Below are 13,131 nucleotides of genomic sequence, written 5' to 3' on the forward strand. Positions count from 1 at the left end.
AAACATCTAATACATTTTCTCCCCCGCTTAAGCCTCTAGAATGTTTATCTCAATTTCATGTTGGCTTTACGCTGACTGTAATTTTGGATTAATATTTTGTTTAAGATTAAAATTATATTAATTAATATATTGCCAGCAGGTATATTAATATATCATTTTGACAGTCAAATTGGCTTGGCTGTGGAAATTACCAAAATGCACATTTTCAATTCTGTCTAGTCATGAAATCATGAGAGTACATAAATGAGAACTCTCAATCATAAAGCATAGTTTAATTGACAAAGTGAGGGTATTCAAGTAAAAATGTATGAATACGAAACTCGTTAGTGATATATCAAAGTAAAATACTTCACTTACGGTGTCTTAGTTATAGGTTAATTATCAAACTTTAAAGTATGAGTTTAAATATTTATTATCGTTGTTAATAATAATTCTTTTTTTTTTAAATGATTCTTCTCAATCTTCTTCAACATTACAACTCACCAACCAACAGATTTGATTTGACTTAGTATAACTTGGTTTGATGTTTGGCTTCACTCGAATCTCCTGACTATTATAATGATATTTTTCTTTTTTTCTGATAATTCAAACAATCAAACCTACTTTCAAACTACCAATTCTTGATACAAACTAAGCGCAAAGTAATTTTTGTTCAGGCTTAGTTCAACTTAAATCAACTTCTAGGTACAAGAATTATCCACTTTTGAATTGAGAAAACAAGAAGAAAAATAATCCATGAGTTCGAAACTCATTAAAAATATATTCAGATTAAATTTTTGACTTAATTTGGTGCAATAGTTGTAATGTTAATGTTGGTAATTGAACTTGACTCATGTGAAGATCCCTCGTTGCAAAAAAGACAAGGGGTAGTAAGGTAATTAAGCTTTTTAAACCTTATTTTAAGTTAATAATTAATATTTATCCGAATGGTAATTTGGTGCAGTTGCTAGTCGGAATCGTGACAATATAGAGATTCCATGGCAATTTCTCTGCAACGTCCCTTTCCTCCCCTCTCCCGTTTTTTGGCTTGTTTTTAGATCTCCGGTTTTTACCCTTTTTTAAAATTCTCCAGACACTTAACCGTTCCAATTCTCCGCATTAAAGCCCATTCATTTTCATCGATCTTCCTATTTTTTTGGGGACAGAATATTGAGCTATGTATGTGTAATGGGGTCTGGCAAAGGAGCCACTTCGTCTTCAGAAGATATGGACATGTCGAGTTCTGGCAAGTTATTGAATTCCCTGTTTTTTTTTTTTTTCGAATTTCTTATTGTTTTTATATTATGGTTTATATAATATAACTATTGTATCATCCAGTATGAGAATTTTGATTGCATATGATATAAAATGGATCCGTTGCTAGTTTTATTTGTATGGGTTAGTTGTTTATGAAGAAGTTCGGAAATGGATTTCTCATAAAAGGTTTGGTTTGAAGTTGATATTGACTTTAGATGGGACTTTGCCCTTTTTGTATACTTGTTTGTGGGGTGTTGCTAAAGTGCTTGTTATTTTTGCTTCATCTCTGCTTCTTTGTGTTGGTAAAGGAACACTCGTGCTGTTTTTAGTTTCTGATTGAAGAGTTAGGGACAGTGTATTGCAGTTATCCATTGACCTATGTATCCGTTTGAGATGATTTTTTAGCTTTAAAAAAATCGAATTGTTTAATGATTTTATATAATCGGTTGTATCGTGCAACTATTGTATCCAGAATAAGAAGTTTGATGACATATAGCATAAATTTAGGTGTGAAATTATTACGTGTTGGGTATTTGGATCCTTAATTTTATTTGTACGGTTTAGTTGTTTTTTAGAAGTTCAGATATAGATTGGTGATAAAGGTTTTGATTTGATTTTGAGAATATGATATGTTTTAATCTATGTTAATATTGACTTTAGATGGGACTTTGACCATATTGTATACTTGTTTGTGGGGTGTTGCTAAAGTGTTAGTTTGTTGTGTTTGCTAGTTGGGGACAATGTATTGCAGTTATTCATTGACCTTTGTATCCATTTGTGGTGATTTTTACATGGGATGAATTTTGATTAGATATCTGTTCACTTGACCATTGTTTTCTTCTATTTTTGATTTTAGATGTCCATGAGCGGCATCAACAGGAGTTAGTGAATCTGACTCTAACAACTCAACCCTTCAGAACTTTTAAGTATTTCATTTTGGCTGTTGTTCAATATCTTAAGCAATCAACATTGTATCTTTTGGCAAAAGGAGGGTGGCTTTTGCTCCTAAGTAGTGTGGTTGTAGCCGTTGGAATTTTGCTTGTGACAGTTGATGGTTCTCATGAGAAGGTATTATGCTTTGTTTGTTATATTTTGCAAAGGGACATTTTTTTTTTCTATTAGTGCAGATATGTTGTTTTTATGGTTTGCCATTGGTTCCATTGTACCATGATATTCTGTAACCTTTCCCATAAGGATTCGATTGTTATGCAAAAATGAATAAATATGGTACATTCACTAATATTTTTACCACCTTTTGTTATTAGGCTAGCTGGTTATTCTAAACTGGTTTTGAACTGCTATAAATTGTATTTTGATAGTGTCCACAGTGCAGATTATGAGTTTTCTGCAAACTTTTATAAGAATTGTTTGCAATATTTTATGTTCTTAACATTTATTATGTTGATGCTGCCCTGTGAACCTTGCAATCACATTTTTTTGCAGCATGTTGAGGAACTTTCTGAATATTTCCAGTTTGGATTATGGTGGATAGCCCTGGGTGTTGCTTCTTCGATTGGCCTTGGTAAGAAACTACTTCCATTTTGCACAAGATTGTTCATAAGATTTTTGGATCTTGATGAGATGCTACGAGTAGAAAGGTTCTTGGTTGGACTATTTGTGTGAGAGAGATATGTAGTTATTGTGCCTGTTGTTCTTACTACCTTCTATTTTATGGAAGCATATCTCATAAGATTTGGCAATTCTGTAATGCTACACTTATAACTACTATCACTACTATCAATAACACATTGTTTTGGATATTAACCATGCAAGTCTAGTATAGGATTTGTGGTGGGGAATTCAGAACTGAACGGCTTTTGTGGGGTTAAGAAGTAGATCTACATTTTAAGACACCTACTTATATTGTGTAAGTTTTATATTAGGATCCCGCATCTTTGGTGGAAGGCCAAGAATTAGATGACTTTTTTGGTTGTGTTTTTATTAGTATTAATATTGTTGACGCATACACATGGAGATGGGATTGTTTGAGGTATGAGATTTTTGTTTATTGTTTGAGGGATTATGAGTTTCGGAAAGTCACTGATTTGGACTATCATGGACTATCCCTTTTGCTAAGAGCTCACCTTCGAATTAAGCAATCAAATTTCAACCTTTTTCATACAATTACCATGTGATTCTACTTGGAAGGTAGCCATGTAAAAGACTTGACTAATAATCCTGTCCTAGACACTTCTATCAAGCCTGTTTTACTACTGTGAAATTGAATATAGTGATCACAGGTCACAATAAATTCACATATCACAACTTACATAAATCTTTGTGAAAGAATGGTTTGCTCAGATAATCCTCCTGTCTTTTTTATTATAATAAACTAATACTGCGTGGTTGTATCAGATAGATATCCTGTGCTTTAATTTTCTTTTCTATCCCCAACTTACTTGATAAAATTGATTTGGTACGTTTTTTCTGTTCCTTGTGTTTGCTGATTTTAAAGATTGTAGGTTTTGTATTTTGAATGTATCTTTATCTATCTGTGTGCCTACTGATGAAATATATTGTATGTCCATTATGAACTTTGGTTCAAAGAATCATATCTATTTTTTGTTTTTGTTGCTCTGGTTATATGCCTCCACTGTAACTAGATTTTTCATTCAGGTAACATCTTGATTGATGATGCACCTTGATCTGATCTGCTTAGTATATATAGTGCTGAAACTGATGCAGCGGAATAAGTTGCTAAATATTGTTTTGCATTTGACTCAAATTAACAAGTAAATATTTCTCCCAAATCTATGGAGAATCTGAATTTCACAAGAAAGAGTATGTAATCCATGACAAAGTTACATCTTAAGAGAAATTTAATTTATTGAATAAAACTTGTGGTTAATCCTGTTGATATTACACTCTGTCTATAGCAGAAAAATTCCATCCTACTTAGATCAGTAGACAGTAAAACTTATTTAATTAATTTGTAAAATAGATGACTAAACCTACTTATGTAAAGCGATAAGGTCTTCATTTCTTGTTAAAGTATCCACTTTCAACAAAGCTGTAATATATTGTTCTTTTTGTTTATTTAATTCTTTTTCTTAATTCCAGGTTCTGGTTTGCACACCTTTGTCCTTTACTTGGGCCCACATATTGCGCTTTTCACAATAAAAGCAATGAAATGTGGTCGGGTTGACTTAAAAAGTGCTCTATATGATACAATACAGTTAAAAAGAAGCCCTTCATGGCTTCATAAGGATTGCAATGAATTTGGATCCCCATTGTATGGGTCACAGGTTCCTCTTAGTAGCATTTTGCCAAAGGTCCAGATTGAAGCTGTTCTGTGGGGCATTGGCACTGCACTTGGGGAGCTTCCTCCTTATTTTATCTCAAGGGCAGGTATGATCACCAAATTCTATGTTGATATCATTATATGTAACATTGATTTGACACTGAAATTATCATTAAAGACTTGGCAGAAAGCCAATAAGGACTTAGTTGGGAAGAATAAAATGTAATTAAAAAATTACTGCAGTAAGCTTTCTTTTATATATTATTATTATCTTTTGATTTATTTGTGGGGAATGGTTGTTAATTATGTGGTCTTTTGATTGGAGTGTGCTTTTTTTCTTGAATTTGTATCATGTGATTATGCCCAAGTGGGTACTTTGCTGAAACTTGCCTTAGCTCTTTGCATGAATTTCTTGTAGCTATTCTATAATTTTGCCATAACTTTTGAAATCCATGAGAATTTAGAATAGATTCACGCTGATAGCACTGGTGCTGATCCATTTTATGGAGCCATTGTTCCACTTTTCAACTTTAGTCCTCCAAATGATAGTAAATAAGAAGCATAGATTTGCAGCTCCATATTGATTTCCTGTGGCATCAATGGTTGATGTTATTAGATTTCACGTTTGAGGATAAGTAGGAGTGAGACCATATTCTAATGATCTTTTTTCTTGTTACAACATAACCTTTTTGTTTTCCAATTTATGCAGCATGTATATCAGGTAGCAGTAGCAGATTGGATGCCTTGGACGAATTGGATGATTCCCCAACAGAACATGAAGGCTTTTTCACTGCTCATTTAAGAAAAGTCAAACACTGGTTCTTCACGCACTCTCAACACTTGAACTTCTTCACGATTTTAGTGCTTGCTTCGGTTAGTGGTTCTCTATCTTCTCTTTCTCTCTCTCTCTCTCTCTCTCTTTCTCTTGTCAGTCTGTCCGTATGTATGAGAGTAATTCTCATGTCTGATCATCTGGAATCAAGAGTTCAACCAGACCTTTAAGTTTTAGCCACTGAGCAAAGCTCTTAATTAAGAGATACCAAAGAAGCCATGTGCTTTTAGTGTAGAAGTTAATTCTTTTCGTGACAAAAGATTGCCCACAGTTGAATTATCTTTAAAAAAGAAAAAATAATAAAACTTTACTATTGATCAATACAAACAACCAGAGCAGAGACCTGTTCCCGTCCCCATGGGTTTTTTTAAAGACTTTTGAATCCTCTCTTCTCCATTCTTTTGTCAAGTTCTCTGTTTTTAAAATTTTGAGAGTTATATTACAGACTTCTGTATTGGCATTTCCAAACCTTCAAGTTAACATCCAACATGATGCTCTTTATTTATTATAGGTTCCCTTTCTATTTTATTTTTTAAAAGTAGGATGAGAGAAGGATGCCAGTGTAAATTTATTCAGTGTATACTTATTGCCAGAACATTTGATTTTTGATTAATCTACTCAAACAGCCTTTCAAAATGCTGATTTTCTGAATGGATACATCAAACATCTCTTTTTATTTTACTTTTTTGAAGCTTGACTTCAAACCAGACATTCCAATTTTTGTGCTTTTGGTGGTGTCTCTAGAACAATAAATTGAATCGGTTCTGTTTTTTAAAAGCCAAGAGAAAACCTTGATGTGAGAACTTCACTATTAATTTGAATTGTATACGATTTGCAACTTAATACAAATGGTTTATTTTGTAGGTGCCAAATCCACTCTTTGACCTTGCTGGCATCATGTGTGGACAATTTGGGATTCCATTTTGGAAGTTTTTTTTTGCTACGTTGATTGGAAAGGCATTTATTAAAACTCACATACAGGTTAGAAATGTCCCTATTCTCATACACTTCTTGTCGTGGACTGGTTTAGGTCCAAGCCAAGTTTGGGTTCTTTTAATACAAGGATCCTAGTTTTTGGTTATGCCACTGTTACTTCTTATTGGTGTTGCACATGTTTGGACTATGTCAGTAAGTTTAAAATGATTTTTCTAGAATTAAGGGTTTCTGTAATTCGGTTCAAATTATAAAACTGGAGCAAACCATTTGAAAGTTACAATTCGGTTTTAGTTGATTAATTTTAGAAAAACAGTTTACAGTTAGTGTTGCAGTTTGGATGATTTTTAAAACGAACTAAACTGTAAACCATATTTTTTTAATACATATACATATATATATATATATATATATATATATATATATATATATATATATATATATATATATATATATATATTTGACAAAAAGTTTTCAATAAACAATTAGGTGTACCAATTTTCTTTTTTTTTAAATATATATTTGGTCATTTTCTTTACATGTTTATTTTATATGTATTTTATATTCATTTTATATGTTTATTTCATAATCTAGATAACTATAATTTAATTATTATTTATCAAGTATAAAATATTTAAATTAAGTTTAAACCGTACTTCAAACTGTTTTTCTCAGTTTGATTTGAAATTGAAAATGGTTCGGTTTAATTTAAAATTTTTTCAAACCGTTTTTCATTTTGGTTTGAGAAAATTCTTATACCGTATCAAACTAGACTGTGCACACCCTTATTTAGAATAAACTAAAATGGAAATTTGAAAGATCTATACCCCATTAAGTTGGAATCTAAATACTTAATCTCGTAGCTCTGACATTTGGCTTTTTGCTTTTTTCCTTTTTCTGCAGACAGTTTTTATAATTTCAGTTTGTAATAATCAACTGCTGGACTGGCTTGAGAATAATTTGATTCGGGTACTCAGCTTCATGCCTGGTCTCGCTCCTCACTTGCCTAACCTCATTGCTAAAATACATACCATCAAAGCAAAGTATCTCAAACCTCAGGCCTCTTCAAGTACTCAGGTACTCTCTCAAGCCATAGATGGCATTTGTCTAATTTTTGCTTGGATTTGGCAGTAGAGAGCCCCATTTTAGAAACAGATGCTTCTAACTTTCTGGACAGCGTTCCAATACAGACTATTGGAATAGTTACTCGCTTTCGTATATTGATAGTTTCTTAAATCCTTTCCAGGCAAAGTCGTGGGATTTCTCATTTGCTTCGGTGTGGAACACCTTTGTGTGGCTTATGTTGATGAACTTCTTTGTGAAGATCGTGAATGCATCTGCCCAGACATATCTGAAGAAAAAACAGGTTAAAGAGCTAGCAGCAATGCATTAACTAACAATTCATAAGCATCGACTTGATCAAATTAGGAATGTTAACAAGTGGCTTGATATACATATTGTTCTCTCATTTTCTTTTCATATAATTTGGTAAGGAGGATAATGCGATGGCTCCCGCATCGCTCACAATTGTTCAGCTTGAAAATCAGTCTGCTTCATCAAAGTCCTTTATAGAATTTGCTTTCTATAGAAAAAAGGAACACTATTCAGACGAAGTAGCAGATATAATTATTCTATGTCACGTTGGAGAAAGCACGGTTTAGTTAGGCGCTTTTTTTTTACCTCATTGGGAAAGTAGTGGTGAAATTGGAACATATTCAACTGCTATTATTATTCTTTTGCAATTCAATGGCAAATTACTGGCCCATTCCTCGCCCATTTATCATGTTATATGTGTAATAGTAACCTAGGGATGGATTCGAGTCCAACTAGCAGAGGCTTGGTTCGAACAATCTGAACTTGAATTAGGGTAGGCTATCTTGACTTATTGAGTGATCAATAGAATCATTTTCTCCAACAATTTTTCTTCTTCTCATGTTTCTTATTTGGTGATTCTTCTTCTTTATCTTTGTGAAATTACTCACAATTCAATTTGAATGAATTATTAACAAATTCATCTTCTTCGATGATTTTTCTTTTTCTTTGACTTTTTATTCTTTTTTAGTTTTTTTTTTTCAACGATTCTTCTGTTTCAACTCCGGTAAACTCATTATTAGCTTCGCTCCAATAAACTCATATGTGGGTATTTTAGCTCAAACAAGTTAAACTTGAACTAAGGTAGCCCAATTAAACTTGAGTAAGTAGTCAATAGATTCATACTTTTCAATGTTTTTTTTTATTTTTTTAATAATTTTTTTCTTTCATTTTTGGTGAACTTATTATTAACTTGACTTGAGTAAATCATCAACAAATTTATTTTCTTTAATGATTTTTTTTATAATTTTTTATTTTTCAGATATTTTTTTAGCAATTCTTCTTTTTTATCTCTAAGAAACACATTGTTAATGTGGCTCAAGCTATTTTGGGCAATTTTTGGATTTGAATGGAGAAATTTGTTAGTGGATGCATGATGGGCATTTTCCTCTTCCACATTATCTGTCAATTGAGTTGGAACTTTAATTATAATTAATTGAATATTAGCCAATCTGGAATAATTATATATTAATTAATTGATTCAAACCCAATTATTGGCTAATTTAAATCACCAATAAATCTCACTCAAAGGTTTATTAATATAATAACAAAAAACATATATTAGTTTTAATATTAATTAGGATTATGCTCGAATCAAGTTAAGTTTAAACATAAATTGGCTTAAGTTTGTTTCGAAACCTAAAAAGTCAGTTTAAGCTTGAATTCATTTGAATTGATTGGAGATGTCATTGGAGGTTGTTGACAGAATGGATAGTGTAATTAATGAGATGAATGATATTATCAGAGAAAGATTCAAATTGAACTCAAATCAAGTTATTAATAAAACTGTCTACCCATTTTTAGTACGCATATGTATACACACTTATATGTGTCATCACACGATTAGGAGATTTTAAATTAAGAATAAAGTAACATTCAATCATGTGATAATACATATAAGTGTGTACGCTATTATATACTCAAAGTGGGTATATATAAAACTCTAACTCAAATTAAACCAAACACTAATTTGAATCGAATTAGCTCAATTTGACTTAGCCCTAGGTAAGGGTATGCAATGCCCAGTTTAGTACAGTTTGAGAGATTTTTTTCAAATCAAACTGAGAAAAAAAAAGTTTGGAATCAAACAATTTAGATTTAAAACCAAACCAAACTAAACTAAAAAATACGGTTTTATTTGGATTGAACTTATTAAAATAATTCATTTCTAAATATATATTATTTAATAAAATTAATTGGATTATAATTTTATAGAATATAATATATGTAATGAAAGTGACAAAATAACTATGTAAAAACAAGTTTTACACCTTATTATTTATTAGAAAATTATGTGAAATATAATTATATGTATGTATTTTAAAAAAATATAATTTATAATTTGGTTTGGTTTAGAAATTAGTCAAATCGTAACCCAAACTAAAAACGGTTTAAAATAATTCTAACCTAAATCAAACTGTAATTTTTAAATGATTTTATTTGATTTTATGGTTTAAATTGAATTATGTACATCTTTAACCTAGGGCAGTATTATAAATATAATTATATAAGATCATGGCTTCTAGTTGATTGGCACGCGTGAGCAAACGCACACACGTGCACACGCACATGGTCAATATTATAAATATAAGATCATGGCTTCTAGTTGGTTGGCGTGCGTTAGCAAACGCGCACACACACGCACACACGTGTGTGCATGCCCCCGTGCGCGCACGCGCGCGCACACACACACACATATATATATATACACTTTAAAATAATAATTTCTTCAATATATTAATGAGATGGGGGGAAGAAGACAGTTGCAGCAGTTGGGTGTGACCAAAAGATTAAGCTTGTTTTCAGGCAAATCTGGGATAATAATATCATATCAAATATTATATTTGATTTGTAAAGAATCTTTCAAATATTATAATAATAATAACAATATTATTATTATTATTATTATTATTATTATTAAAAAGAAATTTTATATACTATATATAAACTAAACAGGAGTGTGTTGTGGACAAAAATATTAATAAATTATTATACAATTGATGTGCTTATCCTCTTGAATGATATAATAGAAGATGTTGAATGGACCACATTCAATGATGGTTAATTATTTATATATTATTTTTTAAAATATAATAATATTATAGATCAGATTAAATCCAAATTCAATCAATTTAAATTAAAATATTCAATTTTAACGAGTCAAATTAAAGTAAAAGTTTAACTGAATTTGAGTTTGAATCCAGGTTGATAGTGTCATCATCTAGAGTTCTTCTTTGGTGATCATTTTTCTTTTTTATTATTTATTCTATTTCTTTTCTTTTGGCTCATTTCTTTTATATGTTTTTCCTGGTAGCAATATATTTATTTTGTTATTAACATTATTTATCATGTCATTGATCTTCTGATGATAGAGATGAAAAAGGGGAGGGCAAAGTAGGAATAAATAATCCCATCCTTGCCCTTGTAGGATGAGATACATCCTTACTATCGTTTTTTCTTTGTCTCCTCTGCTTAATCACTATCGTAGTATCATTGTAAATAATTAAAAATAATAAATATTTTCATAAATTATACTTTATATATAACCACATAGGTGAAGAGAGATATATTTATTTCGTCCCTTTCATTATTTATGTTGGAGAATTTCCTTTTTATACAACACAAAGACAAGGTGTAGATTCTATTTTTACAATCAAATTATTATACCTATCCAACAAAATTTTTTGCTAATTCGAATGAGTTTAAATTTAAATTAATCATTTTTAATTTGAAATAAACTCAAATCGATAAGTATTAAGATTTAATTGGTCTCAAATCTAACTGTAATGATTAAATAAAGACAAAAATATCTCTTGAAACTTAGCCTGATATGTTTGTTGAAATTTCATAAATATGGGAGATGGTGGATCCCGCCAGAGAAAATCAAATCCAGGCAAGAGATAGGGCGGAGGACCCACAAAGAAACGGTGGGGCGGCGCCACATTTCAATGAATATGGCAATTAGGTGCAACCATCAGTCTACATTTGACCAAATTGCTGCATAATATTTACCTGCTAAAATACATAATCTATTTATGGAAAATGCCACTTGCATATAAACTTTTTTTTAATAATTTATATATATAAATAATGTATTATTATTTAATTCAATATTATTTTATTTTAATTTAAAATATTTAATCATATAATGATATATTATTCATATATTTAAATTATATATTAAAAATAGAGTTGGATATAAGTTAAGCTCGAATAGGATTCATCTCATTTTCAATGAGTTGAGGCTTAGGACAGGTTTGCCGAGCTTGCTGAACAAATGTTCGTATTCCTTTCGCTTCATAATTTTAGTGTTTGTAATCGACTCGCACTTAACTCAAGTTCATGTGTTCTGGTTCGAGTTCACTCTGATCGACTTTCGACTCACATCTCAGGCTCAATAAATTCGATTGTACAACATCGTTTCAAAGTTTATTTATTAAAAAACAAAGTCGTGCAAGCCCAACAAAACACCTGTTTGGATTCGTTTTCGTTCGTACTTATAAACTTATATTCGAGTTTGGGCTCATTATCTCATATTCGTATTTAAACTCGTTTAAATAAAGATCATTTCGGGTCTAAACAAACTCACTTTGAATTTTTTATATATATATATATATAAAATTTAATCTACGCATGTGCAAATGACCTTGTTTTCCGAGTTATATGTTGGAGTTTTAGACTTATTCATGTTTTAATAATTGGATCGGGTCTTAATCCGATTTGGGTTTTCCTTAAAATAATTGGTTGTACTGAAAGTTAGATCAGAAAAGTACACTACTAAAATTTTAAAAAGAAACGCTCCAATTAGCTCAACAAATGCCATAACCTGATCTTTCAATATTCAAGTTCAAAATATATTTGTCTTTGTTGTTAAGTTTGTCAAAAGAAGATATTGACATTAATGCACAGGGTATTATTGAAAAGTCCTATATATCAGACTAACCTTTTTATGTTTGAATTCCCATTTGCACGGAAAGAGATAAGCTTGATGTAAAGATTGAACTAACCTCTACAAAATAGACCAGAGCTACATAGAATTTAAAATTGAATTGGTTTTAAGAAAAATTCAAACTTTGAACTCGTGGATCTCAAACTGATTTCTTTTAATTTAAATTAAATTTTACTCTAACTTAATTCAGATCAGATCGAATTTAACTTTACTTCTGACATGGATGAAAAACTGTTTATTCACTTAAAGAACTAAATCCAAGACAACCAAAAAAAAAAAAAGAAACTTTTATAAATATTATATTAATAAATACATATAGTTTAAAACCCAAAAGGGTAAATGTGGGAATTCACAAAGATGGTCTCAAATAGATGAAGGTACCACGTAAATATCTTAAAAACGCGGGTAAGATAACGACACTGAAAAAAGACGCGTCCTTTCCAACAACCTACTTTGTCAAGCATCACAATAAGTTGACACATTTTCCGTGTCATATTAATTTTTCATACATATAATAATTATAATAAAGATTTTAAATTTTAAATTATTTTATATAATAATTATATGATTAATTATTTAATTTAATATATTTGATTCAAATCAGATTAAAATCTAAAACGTAAATCTCAGAGTAAAGGAAAATATCCCTATTTAAGAAAAAGTTTCTCCTTTAAAATGAAAAAAGGTGTAGGCTCAAGTCTAAATCTCAATGCACGCTCATGGCCCACAACAACACGAAGCTAGCCTCAAATTTGCCCAACACTTTCCTAATCATCATCACCCCATTTATAACAGGGCAGTCAGCATCTTCCTTGAATTATTAAGATTCACCATCAAACAAGGTAAAAA

General features: G+C 30.7%; 1 protein-coding gene across 1 annotated transcript; it reads left to right on the forward strand.

The window, feature by feature from the left end:
* The first annotated feature begins 944 nt into the window (after window positions 1–944).
* LOC123210042 (vacuole membrane protein KMS1-like) lies at window positions 945–8,016 on the forward strand. The gene is made up of 8 exons (XM_044628204.1): window positions 945–1,225; window positions 2,093–2,304; window positions 2,680–2,758; window positions 4,297–4,584; window positions 5,187–5,350; window positions 6,174–6,290; window positions 7,146–7,319; window positions 7,489–8,016. Exons 1-8 carry the CDS (start codon window positions 1,168–1,170, stop codon window positions 7,633–7,635), a joined length of 1,239 nt encoding a protein of 412 aa, XP_044484139.1. The 5' UTR covers window positions 945–1,167; the 3' UTR covers window positions 7,636–8,016.
* Window positions 8,017–13,131: the final 5,115 nt, after the last annotated feature.

This window comes from Mangifera indica, chromosome 3 (genome assembly GCF_011075055.1).
Source record: "Mangifera indica cultivar Alphonso chromosome 3, CATAS_Mindica_2.1, whole genome shotgun sequence".
In the NCBI taxonomy this organism is placed as follows: domain Eukaryota; kingdom Viridiplantae; phylum Streptophyta; class Magnoliopsida; order Sapindales; family Anacardiaceae; genus Mangifera; species Mangifera indica.